This window comes from Esox lucius, chromosome 4 (genome assembly GCF_011004845.1).
Source record: "Esox lucius isolate fEsoLuc1 chromosome 4, fEsoLuc1.pri, whole genome shotgun sequence".
Lineage (NCBI taxonomy): Eukaryota > Metazoa > Chordata > Actinopteri > Esociformes > Esocidae > Esox > Esox lucius.
The window spans coordinates 17,258,460-17,277,917 of NC_047572.1; the positions used below are offsets into that span (position 1 = coordinate 17,258,460).

Consider the following 19,458-nt stretch of genomic DNA (forward strand, 5'->3'; position numbering starts at 1 on the left):
CCATAACACATTTTTTCCTTTGTCCAGTGTCTGTGTTCTATTGTCCATCTTAAACTTGCCTTTATATTGGCCAGTCTGTGGTATGGCTCTTTCTTTGCAATGCTGCCTAGAAGGCCAGCATCCTGGAGTCGCCTCTTCACTGTTGAGACTTGTGTTTTACGGGTACTATTTAATGAAGCTGCCTGTTGAGGACCTTTGTAGTCTGTTCCACATAATAGGCACATACATGTATTTGTCATTTAGCTCAGTTGTGCACCGGGGCCTCCCACCCCTCTTTCTATTCTTGTTAGAGACAATTTGCGCTGTTCTATGAAGGGTATAGTACACAGCGTACAAGATCTATAGTTCCTTGGCAATTTCTTGCATGGAATAGCCTTAGTTTTTTCAGTACAAGAATTGATTGACACATTTCAGAAGAAGGCTCTTTGTTTCTGGACATTTTAAACCTGTTATCGAACTCACAATTGCTAATGTTGCAGATACTCAACTAGTCTAAAGTACAGTTTTATTGCTTCTTTAATCATCACAACAGATGTTCAGAAAAGGGTCACTTGACCTGGACAATTCATCAATATGTATCTGTGACACAAACAAGTCAATGGGCCTAAAATGAGAATGTGGACATAATTTCTACCTAGGGAAAGAGTGGTTTCTTTCTGAGTTAAATGTACGCAATGATTAATAATCTAATCCCAGAACACGTCATTTAAAAAAAAAAAATTCTTACTGCCCTATCATCTTTCAACGCTAGGTGCCATCAAAGAGATCTCCCTTGCCGCGAGGGCTTTCCTACATTGTATCCCTTTCCCTTCTGGCCATACGTCACAGTCCCCCGCCTCTTGTCAAATCGCTTTTTCGTGGGCTTGTCAGGCGGCACGAGACTCGCGGTTTTTAGCATGCAGTCGTTGAAATGAAACAGCGCATTTTTAAACCATTACTAGGCATTCAGCTGCTTCAGTATTTCCAGTAAAACCTCTATTCTGACAAATGTGAATAAACAAATCCGATTGTATCTGAAGTTGTCGCGTTGGAGTGTTTGGATTTCATATCAATGCAGAGAAACAGGATTGCGACACAGTAATGGTAAGTCATCAAACAAAGCTAGCTGTACTAGGCTAAGGCTAGTAGGGGTTTTGTTAGTTAGCTAACTATGCCAGCAAATGTAGGTTGCATTGTTGTCAATATTGAACTGTCCATAGCCCTCTAACAATCATGACTCGTTTCTTGCTAATGTGATTACATTTCTAAAGTGATTACATTTCAAATTTCTACCTGCTAACTAAGGTATTTTAATATTTAAAATATTACCATTAATCATGGTAAAATGTGTTAGTGAATCAAACACACAGCAAATTATCACCCTGCTCTTCTCGTGTTGTTTGCTCTGATCTACATGGATTTAAATTTATTTTTTGTATCTGTCTTGTTGGTTTAAGCAACGTCGCCACTTCTGTGCGTTCTCCTAAATCCAGTGATTATGTATTGCAAAGCAATATTACCAAGGAAGGACCACGTGGTCCATTCAGTTTCAGCAACTTTATGTTCAGTTGATTATATTGTGATCTGTGAATTGTACCATGCCCTCTACATAGCATGTAAGGTTTAAAAGCAGCGTTTGATCAGGACTACTTTCAAAACACAATGTGATGGTGGTCATCATTCTGTAAGATTCTGACATTTTACTGTCAGACCAGGTAGTTCTGTATTAACGGATTCTTTAGATCCCAAATCTCCAGTTTAAGAGAGATATAATTATGACACAAATCAATTATAACCATGAAATTATCATCAAGCACCTGCCTGTCTTGCCTCTGTGTCCCAAATGTCTCCATAGTCAAATAGTGCACAACATTCGAACCCTGGTCAAAATGACGGTGCTCAGAAGGGAATAGAATGCCATTTGGGACGCATTCTCTCTGTAGCTTGAGGTGCTGGTCACAGAACAGAGCGTAGCTACATGCCTTAGCACGATTAACCAGCGATGGTTAGGTTACATCATGATCCCCAATCAGGATTTTCCTCATTCTTTTCCTCCACCCCCAGCTCAGATGTCAGCTGTGCTTTTGTAAATGTTTCCGCCTTAGCCAGAAGAACACTAAAATCATGAAAATATGACCAGAGTAACAAACAAACAGAAATGATATTAGGTGTAAGTTAAAACCACAATGCATAATACATGATTTTTGGTGTTTATTCTATATGAAAAACATCTACTTAGCTCAAAACCAATACCAATAACTTGGAGGAAATTGTCAACGTTCCCTCAAGCGAATTTGTACCGCCCTCTGTGGGACCTTGGTCGCAAGCTTGACAACCTTTATGGCATTGATGTTACATGACAAGTCCTTGGTTACGTGAATACAGAACTCTGTTGATGTTGATCGGGGCGTGTTCACACTGTTGCATCCAAAAGTCAACAATCTCCTTCGACTTGCTGATGTTAAGGGAATTGTTGTCGCTCTGACACTGCCAGCTATTGGCTGTATGTTGTTAAATATCAAGGCTGCAAACATAATGATAGATTTTGTGTCATGGATAGCCACATAGCTGTGGGTGAACAGGGAGTAAAACTGGGGTCTGATGACAGACTCCTGGGGGGCCCCTGTGTGGAGGTGGTGTGCAGTGGTTCCCCTGCTATCGTTTCACCATGCCCCCCCCTCAGGCAAAATCATTGCTGCTATCGCAGGAACAAAAATGTCTGTGAACAAAAATACTGTAATTAACTATTCGCATTATTCCCATTTGTTCGGTAAATGGACATCTGTCGATGTACAACGCTAGTGGAAAATGAGGACACTGAACCACACTTGTGAAGGTTATGTAGCTGTTAAGTGTTAAGTTAACGATGCCTGTGCGAGGACAGTTGTGGTCTTCAGCTGGCCTGGAGATTTGGCAGAATTGGAGTATACCCTGCCACGGCAAAGACATTTCTGAGGAAACGCTCTTAGGTGTAGTTGCCGATTCTCACAGCTTGAGATCTCCCTGTCCAGTATTGAAACGCACAGGGTGGAGTTCACTGTCCAGTCCCAGTGCTCTGTGCTTGGCCACCTGTTCCAAGCACACAGTTCTGTTCAAAGCTGACTGATACTAAGAGACAGATGTTTTACTTCGGCGTTTATGCCAAACCAACCAATTACTGCTAAGTTAAGCGTACCTTACATGTCTATGGAAAATGAGTAGTTTTAACAATTTTTTGTGGACATTTTATATAGCCACATTTATTTGAGCAGTGCAGATGGAAAGCTAGAAATTGCTGTGTGTTTTGTTGTGTTTATGTGCTGGTGGAAACTGGCAAGCACTGTCTCAGAGGAAAACACTGAGTCACATTCCCCAGTCCCAACAGCTCTTATGTAGCTGCTACCGTGTCTGTTCCCCTTAGGAAATCTGGCCTTGGTTACATACACGGTTCAAACAAGACTTCAACATTGACCCGATCGGATGGAAGCCTTTCATTTCCGTCTAAACCACTTGTTTTCAGAAGCGTTTTTATTTACAGAGTGACACTGCATTTCTACTTTCAGCTTTAGCTTCCTCTGTGTACTGCACTTACAAGGCTGGTTAGTCAGCGTGCCACCGCTGGTTTCAGAGATCCAGCCCGATCGGAAGGCGATGAGCTGGGCAGAGGAGGACTGGACGGTGGGGTTGTCTGGCCGGGTCCTGCAGAAGGTCAAGGAGCTCCAGATCCAGCAGGAACGGCTCAACAAAGAGAGGCAGCAGAAACAGCTACAGCTGGACAGCACCCAGACCTCCCTCAACAAACAGACTGTCAAGGTACTAGTCCGACTAGGTCAACATAATGGGCTGTGTTGATGTGGAAGAAAGTTGTTTGATTTATGTGATAGTACCTTTTGCATGTCTGCCTGTGTGTCATAGTCTACATCAGGCTGATGTTGCTCTTAGACATGTATGTAGTCACAATTACTCCTTTTTTTTTTGGTAGAATATGGGGTGTTCTATTTTTTGTGGTGGTCCATTGATCTCCCCTGGATGATGTTTATGTAAAAATTCTGAGTAGCTATGTTCTGGCGAGTTTGAAATTATACTCTAGACTCAAAATGATTGCAAAGGCCATGATGCTCTCACTATCTACAATGTTTACCATACGTTTCCCTACAACAGTATTACATTTAGACTCCTATACAGTCATGGTGAATTGTGAAGTTCTAGTGCTTATCTATGCCATTGTTAAAAGGGTTTCAAATAGTGGAGGGGAGATTTTTTTTTTTGTGGCGTTACTGCATTCAGTGCACTTTTTTGCTTTCAGCCTTTTCTTTCCTCCCCATGGAATTCCCCATTCTCCAGAGGAGAGGGGTGTTTATCTTGCATAGTATGCTCAGCAACAATCCCACTAGTTACATTCAGTCACAGTTAATGAGGTACAAACATCCAGTACCATGTTTCGATATGCTGTCTGTTGGCTGTGCTGAAAAATGTCTGCGTTTCTCAAGTCTGGTCCATTGTTGCACATCGTGAGGATAACATGATAGCACAGCTATTTACCTTGTGGTGTTGTAGATAAAGTGAGATTTTAGGACGTCAAAGTCACAAGTCTCCACTGGTCAGATCTGATTACGACCACACTGCCAACTGCCATGTCGGTATACACCGAAACTATCTGGCACCCGGCTGTCTATATGCCTCCAGTCAGGAAATAATTCTGGCTTTAACTGGTAGTGTGCTGTTGTTTCCTGGTGCTACTGAGCTCTCCTCTCCAGTATGAGCAGGTACGTGGGGAGCTGCAGAGTGTGCAGCGGGAGCTGCAGGCTGCCAGGAAGGAGGTGCAGGCAGGTGTGTGTGCTAGAGATCGTCTCTCTCAGGACCTGCAGGTGAAACAGGCCCAGGTGTGTTCACTGGAGGGACAGCTGGCCTCGGCCCGCACTCTCACACACACCCTTGAGAAAGAGGTCAAAAGGTGAGCTCCGTATCTTCTGGGGTTCTTATCTGTGTGTTGAAGCAGGGGAACGTGTTTTAGGAACATGTTGGCGATTAGGAGCTGCTGAGTGGCGGTAAATGGTGTGTGTAAGTAATTCATTTTCCCTTTTAAAAGTAATTACGCATCTTATCTGCTCATTCTGTCCCAGGTTGGAGGCGGAGCTAGAGAAGCTTCAGAACACTAGCAGCTCTGGAGACTCCATGTTTTCCACCCCTTGCTGGAGTGGGACATCACCATGGGACCAGAATGGTACAGACTCTTCCTTTTCTGTCTGTCTCCCTTCACCCCTCATCACCAAACCCCACCCATTCACCCAGCCCCCACCCATTCACCCAGCCGTCCCCCCTTCACCCAGCCGTCCCCCCTTCACCCAGCCCCCCCTTCACCCATTGGTGTTTCCTAGCTGGCTCTGTGAGCCTGGCTGACTGGTGTGTCTCCCTGTAGGTGGGAGACAGGAGGACAGACAAGGACACAGAGGAGAGGCCCTGCAAGCCAGAGTGAGTTTAATGCTGGAAACGGAGGACTTCCCCTCCCTCCACGCATCCCCTGTCATCCAGCCATATGTGTCAACTGGGCTGGAATATAGTACTGTAGCTGTGCTTGTTTTCATCCCTCCTCTTCCTGTCTCCTCCAGCAACAGCTCAAGTTTTCCGACCCTGGTGTATCGCCCACGTTCCCACGACAACAACCGAAAGGCACGCCCCACCGGCTCCACCAATCAGACTCCTCTACTCCCTCTGCTGTGTTTCCGTGGGAACGGGATGACCCGAAGGCTTCCGGCAGAGGGCGTCCCGCTCCCCCTCCCTCTCCCCCTCTCCCCTCCTTCAGTGATGTCATCAGTCGAGGCCAGGATGCCAGGGATTGTGGGATGATGGCGGATCCTCGGGGACGGCCAGACAGTGAGTGTCCCTAGCTCTAGGATTACATGTCTAACTCCAATGTCCAAGTCCAATGTCCAACTTCCATCATAACAATTAAGTACTCAAATAGCTTTCCAGTTGTTCCAGACTTATTTGCTATTAGTGGGGCGATTATACATGGGTTTTGTTAGTTTTTTGAATGCTGGTTGAAAGCAGGAAGGCCACAGTTAAAAGTTAAATTTAAATCTGTAAAGACTGCTAGCTTCCTTTGACAGCAGGAGGGCAGAGAGAAAGAAATGGGGAGAGAGAGACACACACAGTGCAGTGTTTGCTTTAGGTGTGAGTCAGAGATGGTGTGTAATCAGATAAATCAGTGTGTTCAGCGTGAATGCCCTTCATTGTCTGTCCTACTAGTTGGTGGATGCTGCTTTCAGTAATGGGCTTTGCGTCATCCTGAATGGCTCCAGACACATTGAGTTTACTAGCCTGTCATTACAGATGCCGCTGTCCTCAACATTGGAGACCGTACTGTCAGCATCTATTGTGAAATGACCTAAAATTGGTTTCACTTGACTTGGTATCTGTTTTTTTGAAATTGTGAAACTGGAATAATTGGCTTTGGGGAAACAGCTGATGTGTCCTGAATGGCTGACTGACTCCCCTTAGTCAAGCTGGATGACTTGTTATACTTTCACAGTTTGCCCTCTTTGACCCGCTGTTCATTTGTTAGTTGTTCTAACTATGCGTCTCTGAAAGCTGTCTGATGAATTTGTTACTATCATGCCATTCCTGACATTGTCAAAATATTTCGACATCCACTGCAGTCTACCATGAGTCTAACACGTTTCTTCCATCTGTCTGTATTGTGCCTGTGTTAGTGGGATTATGTAGAAGCCTGCAAAATCTGCCTTGTGGGTGGAATCGATGTATCTGTTGAATATGGGGAATCACTGCATTTATTGGAAATGTATGTATCACAGTGTATCACCAAGCAAGAACCTTATTCACCAGTGATTGATGTTCTCTCCATCTCCCAGTGACCGGGCCCGTTGCAGAGTTGCAGGGGCGAGTGCGTGCTGTAGAAGGGGAGCTGAAGGCCGAGTGTGAGCGGTTCAGACAGACCCAGGACGCTCTAGCCGCCGCCAGGAAAGACCTGACTGCCAGAGAACAGAGCCTCCAGAGGACCAAGGACGAACTGAGCCTCGCACACAGCCGCATCTCACAGGAGACGGACCGGGTATGGATGTACACACACTTAGGACTGAACAAACACAGATAAAGCAGGCTGTAATATGTGGGTCTTCTCTCCAGGCCCAGTCGTTGGAGCAGCGTGTGAAACAGCTGCAGGAGGAGCTGAAGTGTCAGAGACAGAACTCTGAGAGCAGCCGACTGCAGCATCAGCAACGCTCCAGAGATCTGGAGAAACAGCACCAAAGGGTGAGGCGAGGGGGGCGGGGTTCCCTACACCTGTCCAGTGACCACCAGGGGGGTAGTGGTTAGGACGGTTCTGTCTGTCAGAGGGTCTGGTTGACCGCCGCAGCCACACACCCAGGTATGGTGATCTGGAGAGCTGAAAAGCTCAGAAGAATGAAAAAAAATCTGCTTTTGACCAGGGAAATGTTTGACCAGGGCTATTAGGTCGTACAGGATCTAGAACAGAGAACTGTTTGACCAGGGCTATTTGCTCGTACAGGGTCAACAACAGAGACGAGGGATGAGACGTGGATTCTGTCTCTAGTTCTCATGTTGTGTGTTGCATCATTGTCCGCCTCCTCATCTCCGTTCCTCCCCAGGTTCTGAACATTCTAGGGAGTTTTTCCTGGACTTCAACACCTTTGGGTTTTTAGCCTGGAAATCTGTATAAGCACTTTCACAACTACTGTTCGTAAAAAATACATTGATTGTGCAGGACTTGTCGGAGCTTCAGAAGGAGCATCAGTCTGTTGAGAAACAGCACCAGCAGGACATGAACAAACTGAACCAGGAGATCCAGCAGGCCAGGACTCTATACAACGCCCTACAAGCACAGAGTGAGAAGGTAAACACTCCTTTTATAAGTAGTGGTTTTCATGCATAAGGCCCATTTTCAGAACTGTTTGTTCATTTAAATGGTTCGAAACCTCAGTTTCTAAATGTCTTATTTGATGTCTTTGTTCTCTCTCTTCTTCCTTTACCTTCTGTCTCAGAAGGGACTTAAGCTATGTTGCTCTCAGGGTCGATGAACTAATGTCCCTCCGCTTTCTCCCCATCTTCCTGCTTGTTGTGTTCTTCCTGACTTCCCATCTCACTCTCTGTTTCTTTTCCTCCCCACTTGGTTTCTCCCAGTGGAGTGTTGAGCTGTGAAGGTAATGATACCCGCGAGAACCGACTGTGTTGAGAAACCTGTGATTTCTGTCTGCTGCTGTCACTTGACCACCCCAGCTCACCGTGGTGCTAGGCCACACACACCTTCAAGATGGGTGGGAGCATGGGGGACTTCTGCCAGGTTGTGTATGGGGGGAGGGAGGGAAGTGAGTAGGAGCATGCATAAAGAAATTGTGTGCCGGTGAGCCCCATTTCCCACACCTCTTCATACGTATCTAGTGTTTGAGGCTCAAGGCCTAATGCCTGACTGACATGAATCCCTCTGTGTTTCCAGTCCGTCTGTAAAGTACACTACAGCCATGATGTCAGTATCTGATCTGGTCTGATACGTTGGTTGTTTCCCATATTCTCCTTTAAGTGCACTACTTTTATCATGATTCATAGGGATCTGATGGAAACTAGTGCACTAGATCAGCCACTATGGTCAGTAAGCGCAAACCAGCTACTGTTTTGTGATGCAACCAATTTTACTGTTGTAATTGGTTGTTGTTATTTCATCTTTCCTTACCTGGATGTTACTAATATAGGAAATGTGATGCTATTTGGGGCGTTCGATTCCTCCCTATATACTAGGAACAGTATATCTGCAGGATGTGTGGCTTGGCGAGCTGCCTTCAGATAGACATACTATGCATATGTTTCACTGATGAAGAGGTTTTAACATGTTCTTTTTAATGTGACCAGTTTAGTTTGAGACTTAAACAGTTCTGAGACTATAGGGCTTTGAGGAATATGAACATGCAATCTTTAATGAAGGTGAACTCACCAGACCAGTGCATGCATGCAATAAGTGACTAAACAAATTGATTAACTTTCAATTGGTTGATCAATTCCTAAGGGGACTTGTGTTTTAGTCCATGGCATGAAATCTGTTTGAGTGCATTACATCATGACAAGAACCATTGTATCATGTCTATATAGTGGATGTAGTTTGGTATTTGCCTGGTGTGGAGCTAACTGCATGTTGCCTGTCAGACAGATGGTTTTAGGCGGTATTTTTTGGGACAGTCTGTGTTCTTTAGATCTATATCCACATAGCCTCTTCTGGTGTTTTCTCCCCCCTGTGTCTGCTGTTACTCTTCCCAGCTCCTTTTCTCTGATCTCCTTTGATTGATTCCTGTTATTCTCCTCTGGTCCCCTGCCTTTCCTCAAGTAGCTCTCCTTCATAATCCTCCTCACATTAATCCCTTGGTTCATAATGCCTTCAGTTTATTATGTTTCTAATGAGTCCATGTGTCTGTCAGGTTGCTGTCCAGAAGCAGGCGTTGCAGAGGGATGTTGAGACTCTGAAAGAGAAGCTCACGTGGACAGAGGGAGAATGGAAGGAAAGCCAAAAAAAAGAGGCTCAAATCCAAACAAAACTTACGGTAAACATTTGCTAAATGAGTGATGCACATACAGACACTACAACCAATCAAAATGGAGACAGATTTGTGTGTTGTCCGTCTGGACATGCCTTTTAATTATTCATAAACTAAGCAGTGGCCCAGTTATGTGGCCCTGAATAATTGAACAGTATTGAACAGAATCCATTTGTCGTTGCTGAGAAATGCTGCTGTAATTCAGAGTGGTCATAAAAAGCAGTGTATAGTTGAAGTTATTGACATCATGCCTGTTCTTTTGTCCTCCTGTTGCTCCTATAGGAGTCATTGCGTGAGAGCGAAGGGCAGGGTGTGGCGCTGGAGCAGAGCAGGAGGAGAGAGAGGGGTTTAGAGGAGGAGGTGAAGAGGCTAGCTGACGAACTGGCTGAGGCCCTCCGACGTGTCAAGGAACTAGAAGGTGAGGGCTGTCAATCAATCAATCACATTTATTTATAAAGCCCTTTTTACAGCAGCAGTTGTCACAAAGTGCTTTTACAAAAACACCTGGACTTAAACCCCAAGGAGCAAACAACAGTAGTGTTGAATTTCAACACTAAGAATGGACTGTACCATTTAATGAGAAATATGACACGGCTGCTTTTCATTTAGGGTTAAGACATTTGACAACTGGATGTGTTTGGATAAACTCCTACCCTGGTCATTATTCCCAGAATGCTCTCTGTCACTCCCTTTCTTTGAGCTGCTCAAGCTTTTGTCCTAGTGTTGGTGCCACCTGCTGGTCGTCAGTACTGCACCCCTACTCATGATATTTGGTTGATTATTGCGATGTAAAATTTTTCTTTAATTAACAGGCCTCTTTTTAAAAATGTTTTATTCATGAATTTGGTTGATTTAATTTTTTTCTGTATTCCACTTTCCAGACCAGAAAACTGTCCAGCTCTCTGCTACTCCAATGACTCTAGTCCAATATAGCCCTGCTGGACAGAGCTTTGCTCCTGTTACACCATCACGCCTTGACCGCCCCACTCAACACACATTCTTGGCTCAACCCAGGAGAACTTCCAGGGGAGAGCAGGCCAGGGAGGGGAGAGGAACAGCAAATTACCCCGCAGAGAGAGAGCCTGGAGAGGGCATTGACTCCGAACACGTAACTGTGTTTGGCTCTACAGACTCCGAAAAAACACCAGGGGTAGGGCAGGAAGGGAGAGGGGAGGGGGGGGGGCAACATGAGAGAAGAGACAAGGAAGAGTCAGTAGTAGATGGCTGCATCTTTGGAAAGGAAGCATCCACCAGGGGCGAAAACACACTGAACACCCAGAGATCTCCCTCTCCGACAGACAGAAGTCCCCACACCTCCAGCTCCGCTAGCTCAGACACAGACTACGAGAGTGAGACGCTGTCCAGCCACTCGAAACACTCCAAACCCCGAGCCCAGGTCACCAGGGATGCGGAGGACCTCCAGGCGGAGAACCGAGAGCTGCGTTCAGAGCTGCAGGACATAAAGAAGGAGTTACAGAGGAGACTGGAGGACCTGGAGACCCAGCGCACAGCAGAGGCAGAGGCCAGGACCAAGCTCAAGCAGCTCAGCCGCAAACAGGCCGATACTTCGAGGGAGAGGGAGAAGGAGGAAAAGGAGAAGAGGAGGGAGTTAGAGGAGGGGAAGGCAGAGACGGGCAGGTTGAAAGAGGCCTTGGCTGCCCTGGAGATAAAAGTGAGGAGAGAGAGGAAGGAGAGGGAAAGGAGTGTGGGGGATGCAGAGAGAGAGAGGGAACGGGAGGATCGAGAGTCTGAAAGCGTGCTGCTGAACCTCCAGCTAAAGAAGCAGCTGGCTGAGTTAAAGACTGAGCTCCTGATAGAACGAGAGGAGAGAGAAAGGGAAAAGGAGGATGAGAGGATGAGAAACAAAGGGATAGAAGGAAAGATTGACCTGGTTGTCCAACTGAAAGAGCTACAAGCGGAGTTAGAGGAGCTGAAGAAGCATGGGCGTCTCAAAGGGAAGAATGCGGAAGAGAAGAACACTCCTCTGACATATCTCACACTACATAGTGACATCAGCTGTGTCCATGACAACAAGCTGCTACCATCTACCGACCAGCAGCGGCACCTGTGTGTGCCCATCAACCTACAGGACACTGCTGTCTCCCAGGCAACAGGAACAACAGCTCATATAATCCACCAAGATGGAACTCTGAAGGAAGCTTTAGCGCCGGCCAGACCTGTATGTGAGGGAGAGACTTCTGGTCAATCTGCTTTGGATCTGGGAGAAACTGTCGTTGACGGCGAGAAGCAGGTATTCCCTTCAGACCTGGGAGAGACCACTGTAGATGCCAAAACAGAGGTTTCTGGAGAGAGCGCTGTGTATCTCCAGAGGGGGGGTCTTTCAGCCTCTGAGCTAGCCCAGGAAGTGGAGCGTCTACGGGTGGAGAGCGCCAGCGAGGCTGGGCGTGCCAGGCAGACCCAGGCTAAACTAGAGGCCCTGCAGAGCCAGGTGACCAGCCAGACCCAGCAGCTGACCCTGGCCTTTGACCACCAGAGCAGACACATCCAAGACCTGCTCGCAGAGCTTCAGGAGAAGGAGGGCGCCATCCTCCGTCAGGGACAGGAGCTGCAGCGCTGCAAGGATGAGCTGGTCGCACTCCGGGAGGAGAGGCCGAAGCAGGAGATGGGGAGGAGGGAAAGCGAGAGAAGGGAGGAGAACCAACAACAAGAGGAGGGGATAGAGGTGGACGAGAAGGAAAGTGGGGCCACCGCGTGGCCTCAGAAGGAGGACACTCACATAGACAGTCGTAGGGGCTGTCTGCTAACCCTTAGCACTGAGGCTGCCTCTGTGATGGAAGAGAGCACAAACATAACAATGAAACCACTCAATCCACCCCAGGCTTCCTCTGCACTTAATGTGGAAGGTCAGAAAAACTGTGTCACAGAATCACATTATGTAACAGAAAGTGCTTCCACTCTAGGCAGCCATTCTATCAAAACTGTAACAGTGAAGATGGAAGACTCTGCGGCCTCGGCCCAGTCAGACGTGAGCAAAGAGCCTGCTGAAATTACAGAGGCTTTCAAAGTTGTTAATTTAACTGTCACACATTGTAGTGAGCAGATGGAACAGGCTGAGAGCCGCAAGCTCCAACAAATTATCCCTGGTGGAGAACACATCGCAGACAGCCCTGCGTTCAGGAGACTGACTGAAGAGTTACACCAAGTCCAGAGAGATTTGACTTTAGCCAGGACTGAAACTCAGCGTCTGACTGCAGAGATAGAGAATGCCTTAGGTCCTAACAACAAACCAGAAGACACCAGTGGACACGATAGAGGAGGGGAACGTTTATCACAAGAGCTGCAGGCTCTGAAACAGGAGAATCAGCTACTGCTACTGAAACTTCAAGCTGTGGCTGCTATGACCGTCTCAGAACGAGAAACTAGTTTTGCCAGTAATCCAACACCATCGCCTTCATGTGAAGGCCAGAAAGGAAGAAAAGAGCCAGGGCAAATGAGTGACGTTGATGCTGTCATCTCTGAATGGGAAAACGCATTGCTGGACGGTGGGAAACCGAAAGATGAGGGGAGATTGCAGGGACAGTTGGAAGGGGAGAGGGAAACAGAAACTCCACCGGCTCCACTTCAGATTACCTGTCTACAGCAGCAGGTAACCTTCTAGAATCTTAATCTTACTCTGAATTTATTCAGTTTCAGTTGCTTTTGATTGCCTTACTTTGGCTTATTCCCACCTGTCTTAGGCATGTGGCAATGAATATCCATAAACCTTGACCACAGACTGAATGTTTTATAAAGGTATTGAGAATAAAGCAATGATGCTCTTGGTTAAAATTCAACTACAATTGTTTGACGCCGTCTTCTGTCCTCCTGTCCAGCTGGTGGCGCTGCAGGCTGAGCTGCAGTCGCTCTCTGAGGAGAACCAAAGGCAGGCTGAGGAGCTGGCAGTGTGGAGGCTGACGACTCAGGCCCCCTGTCTGGACTCAGAGGAGCCAGTTGACGGCACCGCCCCAGGCCTGAATACTGGAGGCTACAACACTGTGACAGTGATCAAGGAGGACGAGCTGCTTCTGTCCTGCAACTCCAGTAGACTCTATGGAAGGACCCTGGCCTCAAGGTAACACCTTACCACAACCTTGGATAAACTGTCAGACAATAGGCTAGCACTTCCTGTATGATGCTGTTTCAGTATTTCATAACTCATCCCAAACCCAATTCTCTTCGTACAGGATACAACACTGCAATTCTCCTGAATCCAAGCGTCCCCAGAACTCAAACAGAAAGACATTAGAGCTGGACATGGAGGATGGATTGAAATATCCCCAGACCAAAGAAACACATTTTCATGAGACAGTAAAGCAAACCAAACAGATGAGAGCTGGTCAGGGTGATGTTCATGGTCAACACTACTCTAATGAACATAGAAAAGATGAAGGCGATGATGCAGAAGTGATCAAAGCCGTTTCCCCAACATCAGAGCTGCAGACCAAGGAGCCCGCTGCTCAAAATGTCCCAAAAGATGGGACCAAACTAAACACACTCCAAGCAACTGATGAAACTAAGACCAAAGAAGTAGTCTCATGGCACAATGTGGACTTCATAGGGTTAGAGACGCTCAAAGACTTTCCCTCTGTTGCTGGTGTGGACGATGAATCCACTGAAACATTGGCCTGTGAAAATGAACAGCCCAGAACCAACCAGGGAGGTCCAATCAGCACCGGTACCAAGGAAGGAATTCACTCCTCGGCCCATAGACAAACCACCACAGTCACTACAACAGAATGGCAAACGGAGAGAACCGTAGTGGAGAACAAGGTTGTGTGTGCAAAAGTCACAGCAGCAGGAGAGAGGGGTGAAGAGAGCGTGCCCTCTGTAGCGCTGAGGAGCGCCAGCACTCAGACAGAGGAGGAGGCAGCAGGAGTGCGCGTCCCCCCATCCACTCCTTCAGCCGTACCAGAAACCCAGCACCAATACACACAGACTGAGGAAGAGGATGAAGAGCCCACAGAATCGCCACCCATGTCTCCAGTCCGAATTTCACAGGCTGAAGGGGACCGGATGCTGTTTTCCGGTTCCTTCCCGATCCCAGCCGATCCGGCCCGCCTGGCGGAGCGCATCCGCCGTAACCGGAGTCAGATGTCTGCGGCGTACGATGACACGGAGTACGAGCCCTACGGCCTGCCTGAGGTGGTCATGAAAGGTGAGGCGGGCTGGATGACGGATGGTGTTTATGCAGTGAGGCACCATTACTGGTCCTGTGTTTTTGAATGTGTCACAGCTTACGGGTGTTGTTACTCTTGGCCTGAAGTGAAGCCAGTGTCATTTAATGATCCTAAAATACTGTGACATAAAACCCCTCATCATTCTTAACCACTGTGGGTATACACACTGGGCTAGCATCGCATCTCCGGCTGTTTGTAGTTTCCCCTGGTAACCAACACAACCCCCCCTCCCCCCTTGAATATTTCTCCCCTATTTGCTATGACATCGACTCAAAGCGTCAGCCGAACCAAATGTGTCCCTGTAGACACTGTGGTCACCACAACAGACGTAACGGATGTCAACCTGACCGATGGCTCCTGGTCCGTGTCTTCCACCCCTGATAAACACACTTCCTTCCCGGGTCTACACTAGCATCACATAAACGCACTTCCTTCCCGGGTCTACGCTAGCATCGTATAAACACACTACCTTCCCGGGTCTACGCTAGCATCGTATAAACACACTACCTTCTGGGTCTACGCTAGCATCGTATAAACACACTACCTTCTGGGTCTACGCTAGCATCGTATAAACACACTACCTTCCCGGGTCTACGCTAGCATCGTATAAACACACTACCTTCCCGGGTCTACGCTAGCATCGTATAAACACACTACCTTCCCGGGTCTACGCTAGCATCGTATAAACACACTACCTTCCCGGGTCTACGCTAGCATCGTATAAACACACTACCTTCTGGGTCTACGCTAGCATCGTATAAACACACTACCTTCCCGGGTCTACGCTACCATCGTATAAACACACTACCTTCCCGGGTCTACGCTAGCATCGTATAAACACACTACCTTCCCGGGTCTACGCTACCATCGTATAAACACACTACCTTCTGGGTCTACGCTAGCATCGTATAAACACACTACCTTCCCGGGTCTACGCTACCATCGTATAAACACACTACCTTCCCGGGTCTACGCTACCATCGTATAAACACACTACCTTCCCGGGTCTACGCTACCATCGTATAAACACACTACCTTCCCGGGTCTACGCTACCATCGTATAAACACACTACCTTCCCGGGTCTACGCTAGCATCGTATAAACACACTACCTTCCCGGGTCTACGCTAGCATCGTATAAACACACTACCTTCCCGGGTCTACGCTAGCATCGTATAAACACACTACCTTCCCGGGTCTACGCTAGCATCGTATAAACACACTACCTTCCCGGGTCTACGCTAGCATCGTATAAACACACTACCTTCCCGGGTCTACGCTAGCATCGTATAAACACTGCTAAATGTTTACACTGGTCCCTCCCTCTACCCTTACCTCTCTCCAGGTTTTGCTGACATCCCCAGCGGTCCAGCCTGCCCGTACATCGTGAGAAGAGGGCTTCTGGGTACCGCTGCTGTGCCCCACCCCCAGAGAAGCACCGACCACGGGGACGGTCTCGATTAGACCCCAACAGGTGAAGCATTTAGTGCCTAGGAACGTAACACACACACCACCCAAACAACAGCTGCATCGTCATGCCGCTTTACACTCGTCTCATCTTTCACATTTATCACCAGGGTTGACTCAGTCTAGTGTAAACTGATGTGACTAACATGGCGATAGAGATTATGATATCTGTGGAGTTGTGTAATGTCATCTTTAGAAATAACTTAATGTGGAGATGACCCATCTGTCTGAATAACTGCTCCTTCTGGGAGTCCTGCGTGGTTTCCCAGCTCAGTGTTCCGCTCCACGTTTGGTTGAATGTATTTCTTTGTCTTTGTGTTTGTACAGACCCACCAATGGACCATCAGAGATCTGTTTCACTGCCTACTATTAAGACCTTCTGAGTTCTGACCTGGACTAGGCTGCTGACCTGTGGTACTTGAGCATAGAGGGGGAAAAAGGCTTATCTTAATTAACTGAAACACCTGAAGAAGGACAACGACACAAGCAACAGCTATTTCACTGGCCTTATTGAGTTTACAAACACTTTTTTTGACCAAGGCTCTTTGGTTTCTCAGCACCTACCATGCTACTCTTCTTAACAAGTCGAATGATTCACGTTGCATTGATATGCCTAGAATGACACAGTGCCCAATTAATGTCTTGACTTTTTTAATAAGCTACTCACCTGTAAGGTTATCATTTATTTAATGTGTTTGGCCAGGATGAGTCCCCTTATGTTAAAAAAATACATATATTATAATAATAATTGTATAGTAGAATTTGTCTTTGAATCGTTTTATTTATAGACACTTGAATGTTTTAGTGTGTGTTCAAATCGTCTTTCATCAGCAGCGGGTGTGTATTTGAGGGAGGTTGTTGGTTCAGTCTAAGCTGTATAGGAGGACTTAATGTATGATGATGCTATGTGTGGGCCGTTGTTTTCTGTGTGTGTGTGCGTGCGTGCGTGCGCACGCCTGTGAATGACTCAACTCCAGCTTGTTTCCACTCCATGTATGGTGCTCCACTGTGAGCACTCTCTTTCCTTCTTCCGTTGCTTTTCATTCGTTCTTTCCTTACTCTCAAATGCTTTTAACGTTTGCGCTATAACACTGCGCTCCTGAATTTTCTCTCTTCAGTAAAGCTGTGTTTTTGGAATGTCATTTATAGAAACTGCAAGTTTGCAGTCTTTTTGTACATTTGTTTTTCCTAGATTTAATATATTTCATCTATTTGTTATGGATTATTTTAGTGCACATTATTTCTTTTGCGCATTGGATGTACAGTGGTTTATAGATTTTTTTATTTAAGTTTTTTTCATCAATAAACTGCCCTGGTTTGAAATGATATTCAGTTTATAAATTGGATATCTGAATTCATAGCATCTCAAATTGTATCCTGCTACTGCCTCCTTCATTACTGTGAAAAACCTTCATAATATATACATTTTTATGACCCATTTTCTTCCACAGCTGATATTTATTAGGGGTTCAAGCAGAGAAACTACAAGTATGTGCAGTACAGTCAGCTGTATTTGTTGCCGTTGGTCATTATTCTTATTCCATAACAGCAAATTCTCATGCCAGTTTCTGCGAGATGGTAAGGCCCAAGAGGATGCCGTTTTCCATGACGGTAGAAGCCCAAGGCCCACACTTTCCTATTCAGTGCCATTACAGTTGGCATTGGTTCTAACTATCAGTTGAATTAACATTTTCTTTTAAAGGTTTTTTTGTCCCTCAGCCTGTGTGACCTAGTCTGGAAGTTGGCTACACAGGTCCCTCTCGTTATAAGAAACAGAATTGCGTAAAGGACCCAACATGATTTGTAAATGAAGATTACTCTGGTGGTATTCATGGATAATTATATGAAAATATATATTTTTTAATCGCTGAGCCCTACACTGAACGCCAATGCAATAGCAGATCAGGGTCAGGTCTGCTTAGTTCATTGACTTAGAACTTAAAACAAATGGAGAACGATGTATTGCTTCCTCTTCCATCTCTGCCCAAAGGTATGCCATGATCACATGTATAGTGGCTTCTAATGGTCAAAAGGCAGTTTTAACATGGGCTTTGAAGAGTCCCAGAAGTGCCCTCTTAAAGCAATATATTTTTTACTATATGAGGGGACTTGGCTGTTTCCAATTGCCACTTTGGTCCTCATGTTAAAAGACAACAGCAGATTCCATAGGAAAATGCAGTCTCAAATCAAGACTGGTCATTCTGAAACCCTATTATGCCTGCACAGATGATGTGACCTGAAACAGCTGCCAAGCCAATTATCCCAACACATGAAGGAATACATGGAAGCCCTCGAGGCAGCAATCCATTCCAAAACTACCTTTTGGCCACTAGAGGCCTCCATCTCTTTTGTATGACTCTGCCTCTGTCCATATCTTTTTAGGCTTCTGCTATTCTAATGGTTTCTCTAGATTGTACGGCCTCAAAGTAAAACTTTTTTTTTGTGTTTTAAGGCAAGAGTTGTTTTAAGTTAGCATTAGGTTAATGTTAGGTTTGTTGCAGGAGTATTTTAGAAGACCCCTTTCCTGAAATGTAACAATGTCACAGCTCCTTAGATCAGGGACAGGAGCAAGTAGAGCGTTTGGAATGGGAGAAAAATAGCAATGCGAATGTCCTCATCTACACAGACGATTATACCAAGTTATTGTTTGATCGAACTTATGTACATGACAGTTTACACACCATTGTGAAAAAACCCAAAACTGGCTCACAAACGGAGACTCCTCCACTTACCGTTGTGGTATGGTTTATTCTGGCTGCATTAGGATGTTTAAGTGGATAAAACAAGGCTCACTCATTGGGTTCTAGTGGGTGGCAGTATTGCTTGAGTCAGTCTTACAACTTGGACAATATTGCTTTAAGATGTGAATGTACAAATTTAATACAGACCGGTCCAATGTTTCATCAAAAATGTTTGCAGGAACTGTTGTATTTTGGATTCTGATGTTAGGCAAGAATGGTCAGGAGTACTGTAGCTGCTCATCCACAGGGTGATGTTTCCAAGTAGCCTTGATGGTGATACTGGGTCTGAACCCTGCTATGGCTATTTACAGTAATGCACATTGTTGTTGCATGTGACTTCTGAGTTGTCTTTTTTGTTGTTGTTGTGTGATCCAAAATGGCTCAAAACAAATGAATATCCATTGGATCTGATGTACATTCAACAACAGTGTATTGCTGAGTGATTTATATTTCTCTCACATTTAGAATAATATGTATTTGCTACATAGGTGTTCTCTCTCTACAGACATGACATGCATCCTATTTAAAGCTGTGTGTCGTCTCTAGAGTCTAGGAG

The 19,458-nt window shown here is 46.0% G+C and overlaps 1 protein-coding gene across 2 annotated transcripts; it reads left to right on the plus strand.

Moving 5' to 3' along the window:
* Positions 1-846: 846 nt before the first annotated feature.
* On the plus strand, positions 847-17,478 carry si:dkeyp-115e12.6 (centromere protein F). Of its 2 annotated transcripts, none has more exons than XM_010898376.3 (16): positions 847-1,083; positions 3,522-3,771; positions 4,716-4,912; positions 5,082-5,182; positions 5,378-5,430; positions 5,568-5,832; positions 6,831-7,030; positions 7,105-7,230; positions 7,703-7,831; positions 9,402-9,524; positions 9,801-9,936; positions 10,400-13,125; positions 13,352-13,590; positions 13,703-14,673; positions 16,040-16,168; positions 16,489-17,478. In XM_010898376.3, exons 2-15 carry the CDS (start codon positions 3,610-3,612, stop codon positions 16,156-16,158), a joined length of 5,547 nt encoding a protein of 1,848 aa, XP_010896678.2. In that variant the 5' UTR covers positions 847-1,083; positions 3,522-3,609; the 3' UTR covers positions 16,159-16,168; positions 16,489-17,478. The 2 variants fall into 2 exon arrangements, with proteins under 2 accessions (XP_010896678.2, XP_019901569.2); XM_020046010.2 differs by having other exon boundaries at positions 3,587-3,771.
* Positions 17,479-19,458: the final 1,980 nt, after the last annotated feature.

What these genes read in the sequence shown, in the direction of transcription:
- si:dkeyp-115e12.6 (XM_010898376.3), top strand. Translation starts at nt 3,610, where the DNA reads ATGAGCTGGGCAGAGGAGGACTGGACGGTGGGGTTGTCTGGCCGGGTC. An exon ending in ACGTGTCAAGGAACTAGAAG is followed by an intron (nt 9,937 to 10,399) that starts GTGAGGGCTGTC and finishes TCCACTTTCCAG; the next exon opens with ACCAGAAAACTGTCCAGCTC. An exon ending in GCCTGAGGTGGTCATGAAAG is followed by an intron (nt 14,674 to 16,039) that starts GTGAGGCGGGCT and finishes ACCTCTCTCCAG; the next exon opens with GTTTTGCTGACATCCCCAGC.